Genomic DNA, 23519 nt, shown 5'->3' on the forward strand with positions numbered 1-23519 from the left:
CATGCGACTCTAGAAGGGTACAGGTTGCCCATCGTTGGGCTGGATAGTGCTGGTGATAGTGATTATTACACCAGCCTTATTATAAAAGGAATATCTGCTGATACCACCACATATAATTGAGTTGTAATTACATGAACTTATTGACTGTACTGATCTACATCTTCAGGTGTAAGGAGTCACACGGTAACGATATGCAAGAATAGATGTATGTATATGGCTTATGGTGCACATACATAGTGTATCTTATCTCAAAAATTGAGCCCCAATATGTTCAATTACTTATTGCAGTCCAAGATTGGAAGGTGCATGCCAAAAAACTTTAAAAAAAAATGTCACAATAAAGTCATTTGAAGCAGCCCCTTAATTCATCAGAACCTTTTTTCTTTTAAAATAAGTCATTGGAGTAATGAATCAGGCTGTCTTTATTTCATGTGTCACATTTCTACATTGGAATGTTTTTGGATAATGCAAAAGAGATGAGATGCCATTTAAACGATTCATCAACACTGGGAACAACTGAAAGTGAAGTGACTATATCAGGAAGGCCCCCAATAAGGTATCACCCCTCCACCACACAAACTTCTCTTACATATTTTGTCCTGTAACCATGATGCAACACACAGGTACAATGCAGGGACCATAGCTGTGCACAGCAAGGAGCACACTGATACACCCAGGTACTCACATACTATGCACTGCACACAGATGCTGCCATCTTGCAGCACTTAACCATGTGCAATCCCATACAATGAGAAAAGTGCAGAAATAGTCTTCCCAAGGGGGGAACACACTGCTTTCTGCATTATCTTCTAATCATACTCTATAATCCAGGACAGAGTCACCTTTACCATCTGTCTCATGTCATTGTATGTAATTTATTTATGTTATGATCCCCTTCATGTACAGGGCTGGGTAATATGCCAGTGTTTTATAGATATAGGATAATAAAAGGCTTTTCCACATAATCTTCTGCAGCTCTATATAGACAATAATGGACAGGGAAAGGAAGAGGTTAAAACTGCCTGTGAAACGTTAACTTTGTGTGTGACGTTACTCCAGAGATGTCTATTCTCCTGGGATGTCACGCGGTTCCCGTGATTCACCAGGAATCGCTGCGTTTGGCCCCGCCCCCGCTGTAAAATGCCAAAATGGTGCGATTTTCAGAGCCACGCCCCCTTCCCCGGCAGGCTCCCGGATCATACTTACCATAAGTTGGCAAGTATGGCTAGGAGACGAGACAAGAATCAAATCATGCTACTCCTACCTCAGTAAGGTGAGCGTGGGCCTGATGTCTGCACTATAAAACCCCACCCACCTCTTCTTTTCCTACCTCACCTCTACACCTTCCTGAAGTGAGGTAAGAAAAGTAGGCATTACTTTTAGTTTGCAGGATTAAAAACTGATGTAAGAAGAGGATATGTTAAAATCTCCGTAATGCCTTCTAACCTAGCTTACCCATACCTCCCAGCAGCGAGAGAGGAGGTGTGGCCAAGTAACAAAGGGGCGTGGGCACCCCAGAGGCTTCCTAGAGCTGTTATACACCAGGTGCCCATTAGATATCTTCCTTCCAACAACATTTCCCACCTGCGGGACAAACATAACTAAAACCGGAACTGTGCCGCTGAAATTGCCATAATTTAAAACATTTATCTATTTTATTCATAAATGCTCACTTTTCTTACATCACTACTGATAATTTACAGCAATCTCCTTTCCTAGCGATAGCATCCCTAATTTACACAATATTTCCAATGTGTGGAACAGTAATAGACAAGATCATGGGGTAAATTTACTAAACTGCTGGTTTGAAAAAGTGGAGATGTTGCCTATAGCAACCAATCAGATTCTAGCTGTCATTTTATAGAATGTACTAAACAAATGACAACTAGAATCTGATTGGTTACTATCGGCAACATCTCCACTTATCAAAAACCCGCAGCTTGATAAATTCACCTCCATGTCTCACTGACAACAATGCTGCCTTACATAATTAGTTACCATTACTACACATGAGCACTTTATATCTACCTAACGTGCGCTCTTAGCAGTATATTCATCATGTCCTATCCTGTGCATCCAAGTTTTGTCTAGTCAAAAAACTCATGTGCTCAGGCTGTCTGTTACTCCACAGGAATCAATGACTCCTTTTTATGTCTGTAGCCGGGGCGCCGAGAGGGGGGTGGGCAGGTACAAATTACCAGAGGCTGGACCTGCCTGGGGGCCCACTGTAGCTCTATAGTTAAAAAGATAAATGAATTTAAAACTACTTTTTTTTTGTCTCATGGGTGGCACATGCGCGCACACACCCGAGAGTGCAGGGGGCTGTGTGATGAGCCGGACCAGGTACCAGCGGGGAGCATGGCCAGATCCAGACCTGTGCAGTGAAGAAAAGGTAAGAAGATGCTCAGAAGGGAGATGTGTGACTAAAGGTGCTGGGCACAGAGGGGGCATGTGTGACTAAAGGTGCTGGGCATTGGGGGGCATGTGTGACTAAAAGTGCTGAGCACAGAGGGGGCATGTGTTTCTAAAGGTGCTGGGCATTGGGGGGCATATGCGACTAAAGGTGCTGGGCACAGAGAGGGCATGTGTGACTAAAGGTGCTGGGCATTGGGGGGCATGTGCGACTAAAGGTGCTGGGCACAGAGGGGGCATGTGTGACTAAAGGAGCTTGGCATTGGGGGGCATGTGTGACTAAAGGTGCTGGGCAGAGAGGGGACATGTGTGACTAAAGGTGCTGGGTACAGAGGGGCATGTGTGACTAAAGGTGCTGGGCACAGAGGGGCATGTGTGACTAAAGGTGCTGGGCATTGGGGGGCATGTGTGACTAAAAGTGCTGAGCACAGAGGGGGCATGTGTGACTAAAGGTGCTGGGCATTGGGGGGCATATGCGACTAAAGGTGCTGGGCACAGAGGGGGCATGTGTGACTAAAGGTGCTGGGCAGAGAGGGCATGTGTGACTATAGCTGCTGGGCAGAGGGGACATCTGTGAGTAATGCATTTTTCTGTAGAAGGGTGGCCTAGTGCTTTTCACCTGCTAGACATGCCTCCAATGATGCACAGCCACGCCCCCAATGTTATGGCCACACCCCCTTCGATGGCGTGCTGCCACCCAGCAGCAGCACAGGAGTTTACTTTATAATCACCTATAGGAGGCCCCATGAGGTTCCTGTACCGGGCCCAAAATTCCTCTTGGCAGCCCTGTCTATAGCCAGCATCTGCTACTACTACAGGAAGAGAAAACTCATTGTGTGGATACAAAACTGCCCATGTGCACATACATTATCATTGTTTGTTTCATTTTTATTACAATACCATCAAAATACTATTATATAATAACATTATTGTTATTCTGTATAACCTCTACAGTCAAAACTCTACTATATAAAAATGACAATTCAACTCAAACAACAAACCATACTAACTATTTTTGATTCATGATTGGCTTATTGAATCTTGATAACTCTCCTGCATGGTGGCACAGTGGTTAGCATTGCTGTCCCACAGCACTGGAGCCATGGGTTTGATTCCAACCAAGGAACTATCCGTGTGGAGTTTGTATGTTCTTGCCGTGCTTATGTAGGTGCTCTAAAGACAAATTGGTAGCTTAACTGGCATCTAACAAAAAAATTACCCTAGTGTGTTTTGGGGCAGGGAATTTAGACAATAAAAATGAGCCCTATAACGATTTCTCACAGTTCTCTGCAGTAAACAAATCACAGATAATCTGATCAGTCTCCTCCTTCAATTGTTCCATTTCTCTTTACATTTAGCAGAAAAAACAATTACAAATAAACTTAACATATGAATTCTTTCAACATATAAAAAAAGAAAAATAATCAAAGAACCCCATCATGTCCTAATACACAGAACGATAAGAACCTGGGTGGAAATATATTCTGTTATTGTAGTGCAAAAGTTGTCATTGTCCAGAGAAAACTGGGACACATGGGGGCAGGGAAAATGTATACTGACACAATAACAGCTGCTCAAAGTAATACATTGCCTGCAGTACACAATCACCTGTTCTCTCATTGATCTAATACAATAATTTGAAAACCACTGCAAAAAAACGAAAACTGTTCTACTTTTTTTCCATCTGTACTTATGTGTAATATAGTGGAGGACATGATTAATTTGCCAAGAAGTAAATAACCGGTAATTTAAAATTAATTTAAAAAAAAAAAAAAAAAAAAAAAATATATATATATATATATATATATATATATATATATATATATATATATATATATATGTTAATATATATTAAATATGTTGCTCAGTGTTTTTATTTAGATTGTTTGTATTATTTGTAGTATTTAATTTATTAAATGTATGTATCATCAGATTGTAGTTTATAGATGAACTCATTGATGGTGCACAAATGGGCGCATATTCAGGCATTTAATTTAATCTCTTAATTAATGATATTCAATACCTTGTGAATATAAGAAAATAATTTGAAGCCTCTTTAAAATCCAGGTGTATCTAGTCTTGTGCTAGTCATAATGTCCTTGCTTACTGTACATAGCGGGACTCACATAAAGTAATATACAAAACAAACAGCAAACAGACCTATAAAAGACACTTACTGTTTTTTGAGACATGTCATTGGACTGACGTTGTTGGCTCTAAAGTTATGCGTGATAGATCTTAGCCCTTCTACCCATTGCTGAAAGACATACAAACATACAGTACAAATAAGGAAAAGCACTCCATTTAGCACGTATTTATGCAACAAAAGCAAGACATTTACTGATTATTTTACATTTTAAATACATTTTCAGCTTCTTCAAGATCATAACATTTTCAAGACAAGGAAAGAACAAGCAGAAGCAACATGTAGACGCAACACAATCTGTTCCAGACGCCAATTGTGTTCAATAAACACACAAAACCCTCCCACCCACCAGACTGAAGCTTAATATTAACGGCAACAATATACAACATCGAAATATTCTGCACAACTGATCAATGAGCGAAGCAACAGGAGATGGATTTACATACATAATTTAAAGGAAATAGCTTTATCCAATTTGGTTTCATTTGTGTGATTGGAAATATATAGAGAAGAGTGAAAGAATGATACATTCAGTCTATGTATATTTGCCTACTTGCCAAGTGCTGTATTTTTTGATGGGAGGTCAAGTGATCAAGTAACAACAGCAGGGATGGGGGGGTTGTATAATGCATCAAATGCTTCATTTTGGTGCATCATGCAACATTTTTTCCACACAGGGATTGGGGGGGGGGGCAAATTATGCAGATCCAGGAGGGTGGGGAGAGCTAACTGAAATTCAGGAGTCTCCCAGACATGCCGGGAGGTTAGACAAGTATGCCAGCTAGTATAGCCATAGGGTCAACCGTTTGAATACTTAGGCAAACGTCCAAGCTTGATTTAGGCCTATCCTTCCCACAATATGACTGTGGCCATTACCATCAAAGTGAAGCTGTCAGTAACATCTTCTAAAAGCACATCACACAACAATTAAAAGAAAAATAATTATTGAAAACCTCCGGAGAAAGTTGTGGTTACCAATCTGGAAAGGGTGACAAAGACATTTTTGAGGTTCTGGTTATACTTGTCAACTCTCCCGGAATATCCGGGAGACTCCTGAAATCTGGGTCAGTCTCCTGGGAGAGAGGGCAATTCTCCTGATTCCCGGGCGGCTGTAGAAAGTAAATGGAAGCGGGCCTTATCGGCGTCCGGGCGCATCATTGTGGCCCTGCCCCCTAGTTTTATTGGACAAAAAAGGTGGTGACAGCTTTGGGGGCGGGGCTAACAGCACGATTCTTCGAGCCCCACCCCCACACACTCACCTGACCCCCGGTCCTCCCGGGACTTAACCTGTCAATGTTGGCAACTATGTTTCTGGTGCTCCAAATTAACTACAGTTAAAGGCAAAATTTCAAAATGGAGAAAATTTGTGACATGATTGAATCTTCTCAAGAGCAGCTATTAAGCCAACATCTCCCCAATAGCTCATGAAATCACAAAGGAACCAAGAAAAATATCTAAGGACCAGCAGGCCCAACATGCCCCTGCTAGGGAGAGTTTTATCAATTCCATCATCAGAAAGTTCCTGTACAACAATGGTAAACATGGCCAGGGGCGGATCTAGAGAATATTTGTACCCGGGGCGATGTAGGGGGGGGGGGGGGGGCCCCCTTTTTGACATCTGAGGCTGCCGGCGGCTGCACACAGTGGTGCTCCCCGGATGCTCTGATTGTGTTTAAAACATAATCAGAGCAGCCGGCCAGCACACTGTCCCTGCCTGTCACTGCAAATGGACCTGCACATAGTGTGCAGCCGCCGGCAGCAAGCCCCTGCTAGGGAGGGCGATCGCCCCCCCCCTGGATCCGCCACTGAACATGGCAGAGTATAAAAAGTGGACACGAATGCTCATTATTAAGAATGTGAATTCTAGCAACTGGATAGGACACTCAAAAGTCTGTTATATCTATAGAAAAGCTAAAACTTAATTTCACCATAACACCTATACAAAAAAGTCAGACATAATGGTGGTAGTGTCATTGTTTCAGCACACTTTACTGCAGCAAATGCACGCAGGATTTATTTTAAATGTAATGCAAGGTTTTAGAAGATCTCAGAACATGACAATAACATCATGTAAAAAATATGCAATGATACACTATTATCACACCTGACAAAAGGAGTACCATTATTTTCCCTGAATCTTTTTTGAAGTAGCCTTTTTTGCTAGTTATAATACAGAGGTGAATAATCCGTACTGAAACTGTTGAGTCTCTGCGAGAAAGGATAGATGAGGGTGAGCGTATCAGCAAAAAGAGGAAAATGTATCAAACTTTCTAAAAACTTGCAAAAGTGGAGGTGTTGCCCATAGGAACCAATCAGATTCAAGTTATCATTCTCTAGAATGTACAAGATAAATGAAAGCTATAATCTAATAGGTTGCTTTGTGAACTCTGAATTGAATATACAAAAATTAAATATTCAGAAGTATAACAAAGCCATAACCTTCATTAAATGCACTGGTACAGTGCAGCCTGGTTTGCTAATGACTTGTTTTGAAGCATTAATGAAACAGCTCCTTATGTGTATTACTGCCGTCCAAAAACAGAAAATCTGGTCTGTGAGAGATTTAAGCAATTCCATTTAGCAAATGGAAGTTAAAAGAGGCTAGTCATTTAGATGAGTACTGATAGCACAACACATGCACAGCAAGTCTGCCTGGAGATCTCAATGTACTTGTTTTGCTAGCAAACCTGCAGCTACAAGTGTATTAACGCAAAACAGAAAGATAAAATCTGAGATTTGTGTGGTTTCCATCTCTCAAGTTTCCCTGACTCGAAGAGAAATCCTGCTCCCCCCCACCCGATAATAGCTGGAAGTTTGCAATGCATGTTGCACTCATTTATAAGAAGAATCAAACATTGTTCTGTCTGACCTTTAGAATTTAATAATGTAGCTTTTAGTACCAAACGAAATTTGATCACATATTGCTAGATACGGTAGGTCTGTAAGAGAATTGACCAAAAAAAACAATTTCAGCAATTTCAACAATCTGTAAAGTTTGTATATATTTTGAAGCAAAACCCCCCCTCTTCTCCTAGTAAGCTACCCACACATACACTGTGATCACACTAACAAGGAGGGAGCATTCAATCAGTTACCTGCACCCAGCCAGACGCTGTTGTTTGGGGACAGTATTCGACACCTGGTCCAATAAAAACAGGACTGGATGTGACTTTGAATGGACATGTATATTGTTTTATACGCAAACAAGCACATATTATTAAATACTACATTATTATTATTATTATTATTATTATTATGATTATTATTATACTACATTATTACACATAATTCCATCTAAAATCCCAAACCAGATGGTTTAATCTCAGTGTGTGTGGGCAGGTTCTTATCCACCCCTTAGTCAAGTCTTTTCTAATGTTGGGGATAGCAAGCTCCTCATTTTGGTGTAACTGTTTACACCATACATACCCCATGTGACATGGGGTAGGAGGAGGGCGTGGTGACATTTCACGTCACCATAGCCCCGTCTCCACTATAAAAAGCCGAAATTCACGGCATTGAATTGAGGGGGGGGAGGAGCTTAATGATGTGATTAAGCCCCGCCCCTCCATTCACTGTCATAAATTTCGCCAAATTTCTGGACTTTTGCCTACTCTTCCGGGAGCACGTGAGGACTCCCTGAAATTCGTGAGCCTCCCGGGACTTACGGTTGGTATGGTTTACACGGACCTTTAAAAGAAAGATAAAGGGGCCTTGTTAAGTGTATATCTTGTGATCAACTAAAATAACTTTCGATGGTTAAAAATCATACGAGAAACTCATTCATCTGCCAGGACCTATGAACATTTGTGGTTCTCCAATATTTAAAAGCACAGCGCAAATGCTGTTTTATGATGTCACACAATGACATCTATGTAAGAACGCCTAGTTTTACAGAGCAGTGCAAGAATCTGCAGGCCATCATCATCATCATCATCATCACTTATTTATATAGCGCCACTACTTCCGCAGCGCTGTACAGAGAACCCATTCACATCAGTCCCTGCCCCATTGGAGCTTACAGTCTAAATTCCCTGTTTGTAAGTTAGAACTGGCCAATTGGAGTAATGGACGGATCAAGGGATGGATTAGGTACAACAGCTCTCCTAGTAGTGGAAATGCTTAAACAAAATTTCATATTGTGGGATGGGATTATATAAATGCAATAAAGGGATGTAAAAGGCTCTTTATAATCAGATTCTAGCTGTCATTTTGTACAATGTACTAAATAAATGACACCTAGAATCTGATTGGTTGCTATAGGCAACATCTCCACTTTTTTGAACGCGCAGCTTGATAACTTTATCCCCCTCAGTACGTGGAGACACATCGCGCTGATATTCAGGCTGGAATCTCAGCTCATTTTTCCTCGCAGACCTGAAGGTAAATTGTGTAAAATGTGTTTAGTGTGTGCACATGAACCGGCATGCTGATCAGGACTTTTTCATCCGTTAAGGCTATCGCATTGGGAGAAACTTTGTATAATGTGCACCCAGTCTTACTCCCAAGCCTACCATGGCCCCGTCGGCACAAGTCACACAAATAAAACAGGAACAAAGTCAATACTCAATCATCTCATTGTTAGATTCACATTCTAGGTAATTCTGAACCAAGAATATAAAGTTTGTGCTACATAAAATCTAATAGCTTAAAACGAGCAGTGGAACCTGGTAGACAGATTATCAGGTAGTTTCTTTATATTGCAGTCTGACATTAACTGATAGCAGAGATGACAGTGCATGACGAAAACTTGTACTAGTAGAAATATAGCAGTATATTATATGTTAAATAAATAAATACAGTTGCTTCACTCTCCCTTACTGTCTGGTGCTCTGAATGCCCAGTGCATAGGACTTGTATACAGTACAATGGAGAATCAGGCCCTCAGTGTGTAAAAACACAAGTGTCAGAATCACTGGGACTAAGATGCCCCTAGTGGTAAGAATAGATGAAACGCAGTCTTTCACACTGGCATCCTGCATCTGCTGAGCACTGCTCACTATTCTATCAACTGTATATGACTCAAACATTTCTGCAAGGATTTCAGCTTCTGAATGGATCTCTTTTAAGGTGAGTGTCCTGTCTTTATTTTAACTAAAAAGTCTGCCATAAAAATGACATTTGCCAGACGTCTGTGCTCCAGAAATGGAGCAGTTTGTTTGACAACTCTCCATAAGTTTCCTCTGTGTTATATGCTACTCGGCAAATTAATTTAAGCACACAAACATTCACTATCCAAAATGTAAATTCTTGAGCAAGGCATGTGATCTCGTTGAACTACAATTCCCAGCAGGCTCTGCTGATCTAAATCCACAAGCACGGCCAGAATTTCCAGTCTGGCTTCCCAGTGTCCCATGAATGATAAGGGAGCAGACGACATAGCTCCGCCTATTATTCCACCCACATGACACCCCTCTTGACCTATCAGCAGAGTTTATTTTCTCTCCAGGTAAACATTTTGCTGACAAAGTGCAAAAGTTTACATGCGCAGTAATCTATAGCTGCAAGCCGACATTTCATCAATGTAGTGAGGGGCAATGAAAGCTAGTGTTTAACTGGCTGCTAGGCCTTACTGAACTTTTCTTTTAATAAATAACATCCTATGTCTATAAATGTTCCGCAAGATAAATTACATAATGTATAATGATGAATGGAGGCTGTCACACTGCTCAAGTGAAATGATATATCAGTTCTTCCAGTGGTCAAATTATGACAGAAAACAGAACAATAGTCACTTATGTGCAATGACTTATTTAGGAAGACTGGGAAATAAAATACATTTCAGGGCTTGTTTAAAAGCATGGTGCACAGAGCAATAGTATGCTGCAGCCAATCAGATACTGCAACCTATAGCAGCCAGACAGATACTGCAACCTATAGCAGCCATACAGATACTGCAACCTATAGCAGCCAGTCAGAAACTGCAACCTAAAGCAACCAATCAGATATTAGCTTTTAGCAGTCCACTGTAGTAAGACTAATGGAAGCTGATCTCTAATTGGTTGTGTTACAACCATTGCTCTTTGTACCATATTATGAAATAAGCCTATGTGCCTTAATACATGGTTTAATATAATAATCCTTTAAAAGAAGGGAACTGCTGGCTGGCGTTCTGCATGCTGTGCTGACAGACAGCTAACACTTTACCTCACTGCTCTTAGGTGCAAGCTGCTTATCAGCTGCAGTCCTTCCAATTTCTGTCCCCCAAGGTCACTGCTTTAATAGTCTTTCCCTAAACCCAACAAAGGCAACAGGCTGCCTTTTCCTAATCTAAATGTATTTTCCAATAAGATTAGCATTTATGTTTTGCTTATGTTCTAAACTGTAGAATAAGTGCGTGACGAAATGAGATTTGCAATAAAGCCATAATGAGAGCCTATGACTGGAGGAATATTTACTATTATTACACCTGCTTGTCATAACTTGTTCTGCCAACATGTTGACACGCTGCCAAAACAAGCCGCACAAAGCTGCACTCTCGCTCCATGTTTTAGTGGAATTATACATTGTGCAATCTCTCCATCTCTCAATCTAAACTTTGTGAAACCTGATCATTTCTTTGCCTCTACTGGAACTGTCCCCTGATGAACCATCACAGCCTCCATCGCAATATTCAACACAGTCCTGTATTTTCACTTAGAGGTAAAAAAAATTAAATTCTAATCTCAACAGATGCCATGCAAAAGAGAACATGAAGAAAGAATTAAAAAATGATTTATACTGTAACATAGAACAAATTAAGGTAATAGATCATCTAAATGCACTCAGAGGCTTTGTCGTGTCTTGGGTCTGATTGCTCTAGATGCTGGGTGTAATACAAGTATGGTAGCTCTTATTCGGAAACCCGCAAACCAAAGATAAAAGGAAATTATTCCTGACACAGACAAGAACATGACTATTATCAAGAATCTCTTCCTACAGTCACTGTGAGGAGCTCTGCTAAACAATTTATTAAGGACATTAATTCCAAGGTAAATGTGGGCAAATACAGGTTTCTGTTTTAATTTTTTAGTTTGGTAGATGTTTGCCATGATTTAAAGAATTAAAAGAATGTACGGGGAAGAATCCTGTGGTTCATAACTATAAATGGGTCCATTGCTTCCACATTTAAACTCTGGTGTTGATGTAAACTTGATAAGATGAATATGATATATGGCTTGCTCTATATGTCAGTGAACGCAAGCAGTTGTTGGGAAAACATGGATAAGGAGGTGTGACTACACTAGATGAATTGTCAACATACTAGTAACTGAAACTAAAAGCATATTATTAAATTCATATCTATATATATATATATATATATATATATATACATGAGAGTATCCCCCTTTAGATTATATACTACATTTATAGGGCCAGGGCCGGATTAAGGGAATGGAGGCCCCTGGGCTAAGGGGGCCTCCATTCCCCCATGAGGGCCCCTCCCCCCCCCCCTCCCCCCCGGCCCCCCCTCTCCCCCCCAGCACTTACCTCCTTCCCCGGTGCGCTGTACGCTCTTTACTGAGGAGATCTCGTGAGATTGAGACTCACGAGATCTCCTCAGTAAGGAGACTACAGCGCGCCAGGGAAGGACCGCAGTGAAAGTGCTCAGCAGCACTGATCGCGCCGGTGGCGCCCCCGCCCCCAACTGATCAATACTGCTGCTGAGCACTTTCAAGGGCCCCCTGGATGCCATAGGCCCCTGGACTGTAGCCCAGTTAGCCCTATGGTTAATCCGGCCCTGTATAGGGCACATGGCGGGGACATACCATATAAGAAAGTGTGGTAAGAGGTAATGTGGTAAAGTCAAAGCATAAGGTCAGATGTAAATTCAACTGTGATTATAGAAATTGTTGAAATTATTAGACAACTTTAAAGTGTCGATGAATCGTCTGCAATAGAGTGTACAACGTTTTATAATAAAATGAAAGACCACTTGTAAAAAAACAAATCCTGTGGCAAATGTAAAGTGGTCTTCAATGTATTGACGCGTTTCACGCTGCTCAAATACTTAGTATTGACGCGTTTCACACCGCTCATATACTTAGTTGTCAGGGGAAGGAACTAGAGGATCTTCTGTAAAACAAATATCTGTAATAACTATATTATTTCTCCTTTAAGTGATGTGGTAAATACACTGTCAATCCTGTAGCAGTATAGCCTTGTAAACTAACATTGTCTTTAAATGTATATATCACTGTCAGTGTATTCTTTAGGCTCAAGTTCTTGATTAATTTACAGAGGGTTTCAAGGGAGATTATTTACAAAACACAGGTTTATTTACTATCCCTTGATATATGATTAATTAACGCATCTGACATAGTCTATGGTTTGTTGTTATTGTAATAAGCATTTCTTGCCAAGCCTGAATAAGTCATCCTGTAATTGACAGGAGCAGATTAGGGTAGCCACAGAAACATCATAGTAACATAAGCCGTGTTTAATTGCTGAATACCTTAGCTACGTCCACGTTCTCTGCGACCATATAAGTAAAGCTGATGTTCACCAGGTCAGTACCGGAGCAGATGCACACAATTAGGCCCTCTAGTTCGTTTTCGGCTTTTCCAGCAGCCTCAAGTGCAGATAGTAATTTTGGATCCTGTGCCAGAAGAGAAAACTTCGATTTAAAACCACAAAGCTTTTTTTTTTTCCCCCTCAAAAAATGAATAAATAACAAGCCTTAAAAGCAATTACTGATACCGCAGACGGCATACATGGTATGACAAAGGACACATGCATATTTTATACACTAAAAGAAAGTTGTGTTAGCAAAAAGCAAAAATATTGCATTTCATTTGAAGTAGAGATGTTCACTGACCCCCGTATTTTAGTTTTGGTTTAGGTTTTGGATCTGGATTAACTTCGTGTTTTGGTTTTGGCAAAACCGCCCTCACGTGTTTTGGTTTTGGATCCCGATTTTTTCTTTTCAAAAATCCCTACTTTTTCATTTGCTAAAATCAAATAATTTGGCTCTTTTTTTTATCCCTACATTATTATTAACCTCACTAACATTCATTTCCAATCATTTCCAGTCAATTTTTGTCAAGTGACAAGAACACTGCTACCCCTCCTGTTTTTGTATGAGCAATGTCACTGAGCAATGACACTGGAGAGTGACAAGAAAACTGCTACCCCTCCTGTTTCTGTGTGAGCAAAGGCACTGAGCAATGTCACTGGAGAATGGAGAGTGACAAGAACACTGCTATTCCTGTTTATGTGTGAGCAATGGCACTGAGCAATGTCACTGGAGAATGGAGAGTGACAAGAACACTGCTATCCCTGTTTATGTGTGAGCAATGGCACTGAGCAATGACACTGGAGACTGGAGAGTGACATGAACACTGCTATCCCCGTTTATGTGTGAGCAATGGCACTGAGCAATGGCACTGGAGAATGGAGAGTGACAAGAACACTGCTACCCATGTTTCTGTGTGAGCAATGGCACTGAGCAATGTCACTGGAGACTGGAGAGTGACAAGAACACTGCTCTCTATGTTTCTGTGTGAGCAATGGCGCTGGATCTCCTGGGGAGGGAGGTACTTATGGAATCCAAAACCCGCGAGATCTGACAACACAACGATGACGTTTTGCCTCGATTCAGATCCGAGGACGCGCAAAAGTAACGAGCCGGCTCGCGAGCCTACTCGGATCCCCTAAGTTCGGGTGGGCTAGGAAAACCGAGCCTGAGCATCTCTAATTTGAAGTAAAATGAAACCTCAATTTCTCTAGACTATGTGCAGTTTGCGTTTTATTGCATTATAATTCTTTTCTTTACTTTGCCTCAATTCTTTGCTGTCATATTAACTTTATTTCAATGCAGTCACGTACCGTACAATGGTCCTTTATGACATTTAGCACCTGACATTTTATATTCATTATTATAAGGTCGCTAATGCTCTGATGTCATTTGCAGATCTGATGAATTATCAGCTTCTCAACTGAGCTGGATTTCCTCTCCAATGATGTTTTATTTATCCATAACAACACTAAAAGGATTTTATCTTGAATTTTCACACGTTAAAAAAGAAAAAACAGAAAACCTAATAACATGATAACCTTTTCACAGTTAATTACTTTCACATAATCCGAGATGCAAATAAACATATCAGATGGCCTTACCTTTGGTACTGCGGAAACACGTATACTGTTGATTAGAGAACATTCCAAAACTTGACCTTCCTACATAACATAATATAAGAAAAAGAGAGATAGGCTTCTAGTAAATTTATCATCAGCATCTATGTTTATTTGTAAGACAGAATCTGTAGCACAATAAACAAATATAAACAGAACAATATATAGATAAGTAAGGGGCAAGTAAAAGAATAGAATCAGAGAAAATCAATACAAGAAGAGACAATAGAGGAGGCAACTACATTAGAAAACACAACGAAAACCTTACAAAAAGGATGAGGAGAGAGGAGGGAGAGAGGGCCAAACTCATGAAAGTTAACATTCGAGAGGGGTAGGGAAGAAACCGTAGATTATAGGGGTGAAGGGAAGTGAGAGGGAATGGTAGGTGGAGCGACAGGTGGGAATTGTTTAGGATGGGGTGGGGTACCAAATGGATATAATAGGGATGTAAGGAAAGGAGTGGAAGGGGCTGGTGGAACTTCAGGAGGGAATTATCTTAGGATGGGGTGGGTTAGGTGAAAAGGTGAGTTTTGAGGTAGTGCTTCGGGCAAAGACCAAAAAGCGGGAGTGTTATATGGTGAGAACAAGGTCATTGACAGAACATAGTGGGGGTGTATGCCGTCTCCTGGGGAGTCAATGGTCTCTGCAGAGAGGAACAGTGGAAGTTCATTTTACTTAGGAATATTGTTTAAAAAAAATCACAAGACATTAATGTCGACTCCTTGTGATTATAAGTGTTGTGTTGCTAGAGCGTCCTAATTCCATGTATACTAGTAAATGTGCAACTGCTATTCTATAGTCATACTTCAGCACTTTCAGGTGTGCTATTACTTTGTTATGACCTGCTGTTGTGTTCCTTACCCACTATATACCCCCCCTCCCCCCCCCAACTTAATGTCTCTCCCCTACCCTTTTTTTTGGACCCTTATTTGAAGTCCTTGCAAATAATTAATAAATATATTTTAGTTAAAAAAAAAATCACAAGACAATCAATAAGGAAAGTGCAAAAACAGAGGGCCCATAGCGCAAATACAAGATTTACGATGACAGGTGCTTATTTTTTTATGAATGCATCTTGTTTTACACGATGCTCAAGTGAGGTTAGCACATCACAATGGAGGCATCTGTGAAGGGGGTTGTTTATTTTATATGGGAAAACATAAGTTACAAACATTTGCAGGCATGCAGAGCATTTAATTTTGAGCTAACGCACCTAATTGCCGCCCCCTACATTCATTTCAACCTTTTCTTTCTTATCCTAAAATACTGCTGGTTCATTTTCATATTTAGTTACTCATGAGAGTGAGATGATATTAGGGGGTATATTTACTATATTGATCAAACTGCGGGTGGACATGTTGCCTATAGCAACCAATCAGATTCCAGCTGTCATTTTGTAGAATGTACTAAATAAATGACAACTAGAATCTGATTGGTTGCTATAGGCAACATCTCCACTTTTTCAAACCCACAGTTTAGCAAATATACCCATAGGACTATCCTTATTACATGTTACTACTGTATATTTATTTTTTAACATTGTTCCTGGAAGAAGAAACTTACTGCAAACTAGGGACAGTGTAAATATGCCTTCTGCACTCCTTGAGTATTGAGTCCTTATTAATATCTAAAAAATGTTATCAGCAAAATATCTGGCTTTGTGTTCTCAAGATTAGTTTCTTGTTTGTTCTAGAGTGAAGTATGTACTAGAGAAGAATGGTGTCAGTGGTGTAGATTGTTGTAGTGGTAATGAAGGATATGGTGGAGAGACAGTAAAATGACATAGGTGTATTGTGTTTTATAATTATAAGGTGCATTTGGCTAGGATCAGATTATGCTCTGTGCATTATTTACATAGAATAAAACTTACCTTTCCTTCACTTTTCCATGTAACAAAGAAGCCAAACTCGTCCATTTTAAAGAGGCAGTTTGGTTCAAATACAAATGATTCCTAAAAGAAAATTAAAGGGGAATATTAAATTTGACTTCATAGCAATTTTCAATTATGAATCCCAGAGGAAAAAAAATACATTGCTCATTGTTACCCTAACATTCCACTGGAGCTCTGGTATTAGCCTCCACTCCACTATCTGCTACAGGCACCTGTAGCAATGCCCACATATATAGGACAGTGTCCTGATGGGACCTCATACAGGACAAAAAGCTGAGGATTCAGTCAAGTGAATTACTGATATATCACTGCCCCTGATCATTGTGCATGAATCCCAAGATAATCACTGCATTTCTGCAAGGCAAGTCTGCAAAATTATCACTCCTACTCTGCCTACTTAATTAGAGAAGCACTTTTAAATCCACCATGCTCAGAGCATGATGGATTTATTTACTTAAGAATAACAACTTCGGTAATTTTAAATATATTATTCAGCTCAGTAATACATAGCTGTTTATATAAATTAATTTTAAATGTGATGTTTCTTGCTCTTTAGGCACCCAATGTGTGTTTTATTTACATTGCTGCATAATTTATGAACATGTGAGAACTACAGATGTGCACCTCGTCTATTTGATGTTTGGACTTGAGTGTGACAAGGGCTACTGAAAAGTGGACATGGCTTTGAGCAGAATGTGGGCAGGGTTAGGTAGATCGGATAGGGTTTATTTTTCACCCACTTCACTTTTTCACATATTACAAGGCATGGATGTGGAAATCCTATTAAAAATGATTTTCATATACATCCGTGTATACACCATACTTGTAGGAAAGCCAGGGTTGTCTTTAGCATATAGGCCTAAGGCAGCACTACCAATGGTACGTACCTCTTTCCTTTCCTTAACTAAGCCACAGTTAACTCATCCATGTCTAGAGAAGCACCAATCCTACATAATGTTCAGGATAAGACTAATTTTGTAAAAAAAAGAAAAAAAGAAAAGAAAAATACACCCAAAAAAAAGTACCTATCCACCATATAAAAACAAATGCTTAAAGGAAAATATTTTCTGCACAGTCTCTTTTTAAACAAAGTATAAACTTCACTTGATAAAGCAGTCCCTGGCTTTAACATACTGCAAGCAATATAGTGCTTATTCAGGATACACTATGCTAAAATGCTGGCCTTAGAGCTCAGCCTATGGTAGTAGTTAGGTAAGTTACAGTACTCACAGGCATTAAACTTTATATTCAAATCCAAACTTTAGTAAGTGCATATAAATCAGGATGGGGATGGAACATATTGGTTCCAATGTTCCTGTACACACTTTCGCTTGTAGTTACAGTGGTGGCGCAGCTGATCTCCTGCTACTCACTAGCTCACCTGACCCCCTCCCCTCCTGACCAGAAGTGTAAGCGCTGGTTACACACCGCATATCAAATACAAATGCCTTTATTAACACCAGTGTGTCACCACCCTTAATATACCTTCTTACTTACTTTTTTTATCTTGCTAAGTGAACAAGCAGTACATCTATATGACATGCAGCCAATGCACAGGTGGGCTACGGCGTGCTGGTTTATTGTTTTGTACAAGAGAAGGGTAAATGATTTCCTTTGTAAGGCTTAGTGTGCTAGAAGGATTTCTGTTCTGTGTCCCAGTAGACAATAAAGATGAGCTCGTGTGTTTCCATAGACTGCTGCTGAGATGGTCAGGAATGGCTTTGCCCCAGCTGGTAGTATACAGGTCTGCCTGACACGGTCTGATGGGAATGGGGTGGAATTCTGATAGTAACTGATGAGACAAGCTGCAGGGGTTGTGCCTAAATAGCAGTGTTTGTATTGAGGTATGATCCCACTATAACAGTGAGAAACCGAGACATTTGTGAGATATTTATCTGGGCTAATATTTGACTTCACAGAAAGATTACTCTGGATTGGAAGCAATTTTATAGTGAACACAACTGAAGACGATGTGATCTCCACTTGCTTGGAAATCATTACAAGGACAGGCTGCTGAAAGGAAGCAACTTGAGCGCTTACATTGGTTGCACGTCTTATAGTAAACACCGTGCATAGTTACATTAGTCTATGCAACCTGAGAGCTGTAACATATAACAGCAGCACTAAGACTGCCGTCTGTAAGCAGCTGCCGCCTGTCTGTGTCACTGTTTCCTCCTTTTCCCAGTGAACGGACATTGCCGTGTGTATGGACTCTAGAATACAGCGAGGACATAGCTAACAATAAAAAAAAACATAAGTCTATTCGAATTTCAAACCCTGTAGATATGCATTTGGTCTGTTTTCTATGGCAGTCTCTAATAAAGTACATGTATCTCTTTATTTTCTGCTTCCATTCAGCATAGAACACAGGGTCAGATACACTACTTTAAAACAATCATGATCTTTTCATGACTTGACTGTTATGACTGCCTTTGTTTTGTATCTGGCAGCAGTACCTATAATCCATCAGAGGTGCTGTTGCTGTCCTGCTCCTGAACTCTGCAACATGCCTGAAGGAGTTAATCTCCTTGTTTGATGCTAATTAGAACTGCACCTGTTGCACTGCTTTAAGTACCTGCCTCTAGCTGTGCTCTGAGCAGTTCATCCATTTGTTCCTGGCTGCTGCTAACCTGCTCCTGTGCTATTTGGTATATACCTGCTGGACTGAACTTCTGTGTATGACCCCTGCCTGGACCTTGCCTGCTTGCCTGAAACCCCGAATCATTTGCCTGTACCTTGGACCACGCTGTTTTGCCTGTTGCCCTAACCTTTTGGACAGACTTCTGGACCTCGCCTATTTGCTTGATCTCTGCCTGGCTATTTGGATTTGTTTATCTGGTCTCTATTTGATCCCTGGACTCTGTCTGCTTTCCTGGACAGCCTTGTGCTTTCTGGACTGGGGTAAACTTATTATACTTGTTCCTGCCATTTTACTATACAGTCTCTTTTGGAACCTGTTATCCGTGGATTTGAGTTATCTTTGTTAATATATTTACCTGAATAAAGACACTTTGCCGTACACTTCTGTTGCACTTTGTGAATGCACTGGGATTCATAACATTGACCAGGAACGCGCCATGTGACACACACAGGTTGCTGCAGGGACAACTGGTGAAAAGATGGTTCTGAAGATATATATACTGTATACAAAACCCTGATTAATAGCTTGGACCAAGGCTAATGACATTGGATATAGACGTCCATGCCTTTTAGTGGATGAGCAGGAGTTCTGCTTCATCCTACATGTGACACAATGGCTGGTTAGATGGTTGTTACTAAACAACTAGGAGGGGGCAGTCTTCCTCCTCACATGATACATTTAACTTGAATGAAGAATATTTAGGCTCTACACCACCTGCCTTGGTGAACTGATAAACACCTATGGCTTCCTATATCGCCTCTACACTGAACAGTTAAATTTATGTCTCTAGTCACCAGATCCCTGCTCCTTCACTGGTTCAATTCTAAATTCTTACCTGCTGTCTACGCTTGTATGTCTCACTGTCCTCTCATACAGAACTGGAATATGTATGCACCTCATCACTAAGTACATCTCATGCTCTCTATGTCTCCTCTCCCTCATTGTCATCACACCTACTTGTATTCTCAGGTCCTGGGTATCATCTCTGAATCTGACCTCTTCTTCCACATCCAATTACTGACTAAATCCTAACACTTTACTTATACAACCTCTCTAAAATGCATTCCTATTTAACACATGATACCAGACAAGGACAAGGCTGTAAGGACTATTGTCACACTCTTCTAATGGGCCTATCTCTCTGCTGAATGCCCCCACTTCATTCCATTATAAATCCTGGGGGTATATTTACTAAAGTGCGGGTTGGAAAAAGTGGAGATGTTGCCTATAGCAACCAATCAGATTCTAGTTATCATATTTTTAGTACATTATACAAAATGACAGCTAGAATCTGATTGGTAGCTACAGGCAACATCTCCACTTTTTCAAACCTGCAGCTTAGTAAATATACCCATTAGACTTATTCATCTCATCAACCAGTCCGCCTCACCCGCCCTCCTTGGCCAATCCATTGGCTTCTTCTAATGATAAATGGAAAATGATATCCTTAACCTATAAATACATCCTACATATGCACCCTCAACTCTTCGTCCTATACCAACAGCATACCTTACACTCTAGAACAGTGGTGGGCAAACTACGGCCCGCGGGCCAGATCTGGCCCACTTAGAGGTTCTATCCGGTCCGCCAATATTTCAAAGAATTTCATTAAAATATGCATAAAATTATTAGGGCCGACCCTGTGTGTCAGAACCTTCATTTTTATGCCTTCAGAGCTATTTCCTCCATTACACTTCATCCTCCTTCCTAAAAGGACACTTAGTATGTCAATCACTCAAACACCTGCCCGCCCCCTAATGGTTGAAAGTCATGTGAGAAGAGATGGGCTGGGCCATATGCTAATGCGGATTTCGATTGGCCGCTGTGTTGTCAGTTAGTGGCTCACCAGAAAGGTGGATCTGCCACAACCTGCTGAAATAAGTGCTGTGTCTGTACGATCGCTGCACTTATAGAGGTAACACTGCTATATAACACCCTCCCGTCCCATTCAAAAAATTTGTATTATATATTTAGATATTTGAGTTTTTTAATAAATTATATTGGCCCGCCTAAAGTTTTTCTTTTTTATTTGGCCGCTACTGAAAAAGTTTGCCCATCACTGCTCTAGAATATAGAATTACATTATATTGATTTATAATAAAGTATTGCCAGGTACAACTACCATGATCTTCTCCAATACTCACAAAGCACCTGTCGTGCACATAACATTAGACTGATGATACACAGGAGAAACACATAAATGCACCTGTTTTACAATTTCCAGGCAGGATTTTCCTGCACTACTTACTGTACATTACAGATTTCTCTCAGTGACAACAATAAACCATTCAGTCACTTACCTCTTCATATCTGTCAAACACAGCTCCATCTTGCATGAACGAAGGAACAGCCTTCTGCCAATTGAACTCGTATGGTTTTGCCATGTTTACGTTATAAAGGTCTGGAGGATATAATACAAAAGCAGAAACGTGATGTCATTTAATGTGAGCAGAAAGGAATTTAAGCAAATGCATTTTTCTCAAGCTCTGACAACAGATCTCAAATATATGCAAATAAGAGAATCATTAACCACCTTCGTCCACAGATGTTTAAGGGAAATTACCATGGACATGCAATTTTAAAGGATATTTAGAAAAATGCAATATTAATAAATTCAGCAATTTATTTGCGTCATCACGATCCACCTATCTCGTTGAGGTGACGGGATTATGATGCAGGTTCCATGATTAAGTCCCTTGCATCCTCGATTTCACAGAGCTACCCCCCCTCTCGCGGAGGTGAGGTCTGAAAATTTAACATGAGTAAAATTGCCTAATGCAGTGAGTGACCATCTTAATAGTAAAAAAAGAACTAAACAAAATAAAAAAAATAAAAAAACACAGAAAACAAACATTTGATTGAGAAGCACATATGGTAACCACAAATATCAGCAATCTCATTTATTTCATATAGCACGTAGTAATCCAAGCAGTGAAATGGTTAATACACAATGCTTTAATATTTATGTTAGGACACATCTTGCCAAGCAGCCTAGGTTTCTTGAAAACTGCCTCTCTCATAAATCAAAGTAAAGCCTTTCTGATCATAAATCCAACCTTAATTAGTTTAGGTCTGTGGGCGGATGGAAAGATGTATTAGAGAAAAGTTCCCTTTAAACAGCTTTCCTGCTTGACCTCCTAGCTTAGCTACAAGTAGGAATGCTATTTTCAATTTGAGCTTAACGTGCAAAATAGTTAATGATTTTGAGAATTCCGTTATTTTCCAATTATTGTTCTAGCTGACAGAATTAAATGTATACACTCATGTTTAGGAAAAAAAATCTTCATCTCCTGTTGTCATGAAAACATTAAAAATGTTAGTGAAAATATTTTGGAAAACCAATATACAGGCAGTGGAAAAAACAAAAGAATACAGATATTTAGGTCGGAGAATTTAAGGTTTATTTTCTTTTAATGTCACACTAATCCTATTTTAGTTTCCCCATTGTATTTTTCTCATGAAAATAGTAGAGAAATAAATAAGAATATTCATTTAATTTTATATTTCTTTTATAAATTGTTATTAAGCTTAATTGCAGATTTTACTGTAGAATGACACTAGTTTTAATTCTGCCATATAATGCCCTCATCTCCTGCTAAAGCCACTGGTCAATCCTAGTCATGTGCTAATCTCCTTACTGAGTGTGGCCTGGTAGCAGGGGATTGGTCATTATTGGTTGGTTTCCAGCCAATTAAGGCAGTGACAATGCTCTGTGACCTCCTGAGGAGCATAAGAAACCTCATTCTGTGGCGGATCCTTTTTGGGGGAGGGCATTATGGATTACAAGTATTCCCTTTGGACTATCCCAGGCATTAGAGTGTAGGAAACTGTTAGATACTTTTAGGTACTTATTTTAATACATGTTATTGCTAATCCTGGCACCAAATAATGAGTGTATATAAATATTAATTTGTATTGATCAATAACAGAATATCTTTATTTTACAGCCCCTGTCTCATACGGTATGTAACATGACATCATTCACTCCAGTTACATAAAGCTCTGTGCACTAAAATACCATGGCGGTGTTTTTTCCAGAATGCCCCTTGATTCTCACAAGACAAGTAGTGTTCTATTCCTAGTCCTGGAATATGTGACAATGTTTCTTCATCAGAAAGACACTAACATAAAGCACTCCACAGCTGGCACAACAAAATACAGGGCCGAAGGTGAAACGGGGGCTTCATTTTATCTACCACTTGCCCCTAACTTGTTGCAAGCAGAGAACAAAAATTGCCTGGTACACACTATTGTACCCAGCAGCACCCAGGACAGAGTGATCTACTCAGTAGTGCCCACGTGAGACTGTTAGATGTGAC

The 23519-nt window shown here is 40.1% G+C and overlaps 1 protein-coding gene across 12 annotated transcripts in view; it reads right to left on the reverse strand.

Moving 5' to 3' along the window:
* The window catches only part of PLCB4 (phospholipase C beta 4), a 226605-nt gene that overhangs the window by 90787 nt on the left and 112299 nt on the right, over positions 1–23519 (reverse strand). For 11 of the 12 annotated variants that reach the window (XM_075203995.1, XM_075203992.1, XM_075203996.1 and 8 more), the window contains exons 4-8: positions 21501–21601; positions 16539–16619; positions 14654–14713; positions 12990–13133; positions 4590–4669 (exon numbers count right to left, since the gene is read on the reverse strand). In XM_075203995.1, coding sequence (XP_075060096.1) covers positions 4590–4669; positions 12990–13133; positions 14654–14713; positions 16539–16619; positions 21501–21584 — 449 coding nt within the window. In that variant the 5' untranslated portion in view covers positions 21585–21601. Of the gene's footprint in view, positions 1–4589; positions 4670–12989; positions 13134–14653; positions 14714–16538; positions 16620–21500; positions 21602–23519 lie in introns of those variants that run through there. The other variant, XM_075203997.1, reaches the window with a different exon arrangement.

This window comes from Mixophyes fleayi, chromosome 3, assembly GCF_038048845.1.
Source record: "Mixophyes fleayi isolate aMixFle1 chromosome 3, aMixFle1.hap1, whole genome shotgun sequence".
Lineage (NCBI taxonomy): Eukaryota > Metazoa > Chordata > Amphibia > Anura > Limnodynastidae > Mixophyes > Mixophyes fleayi.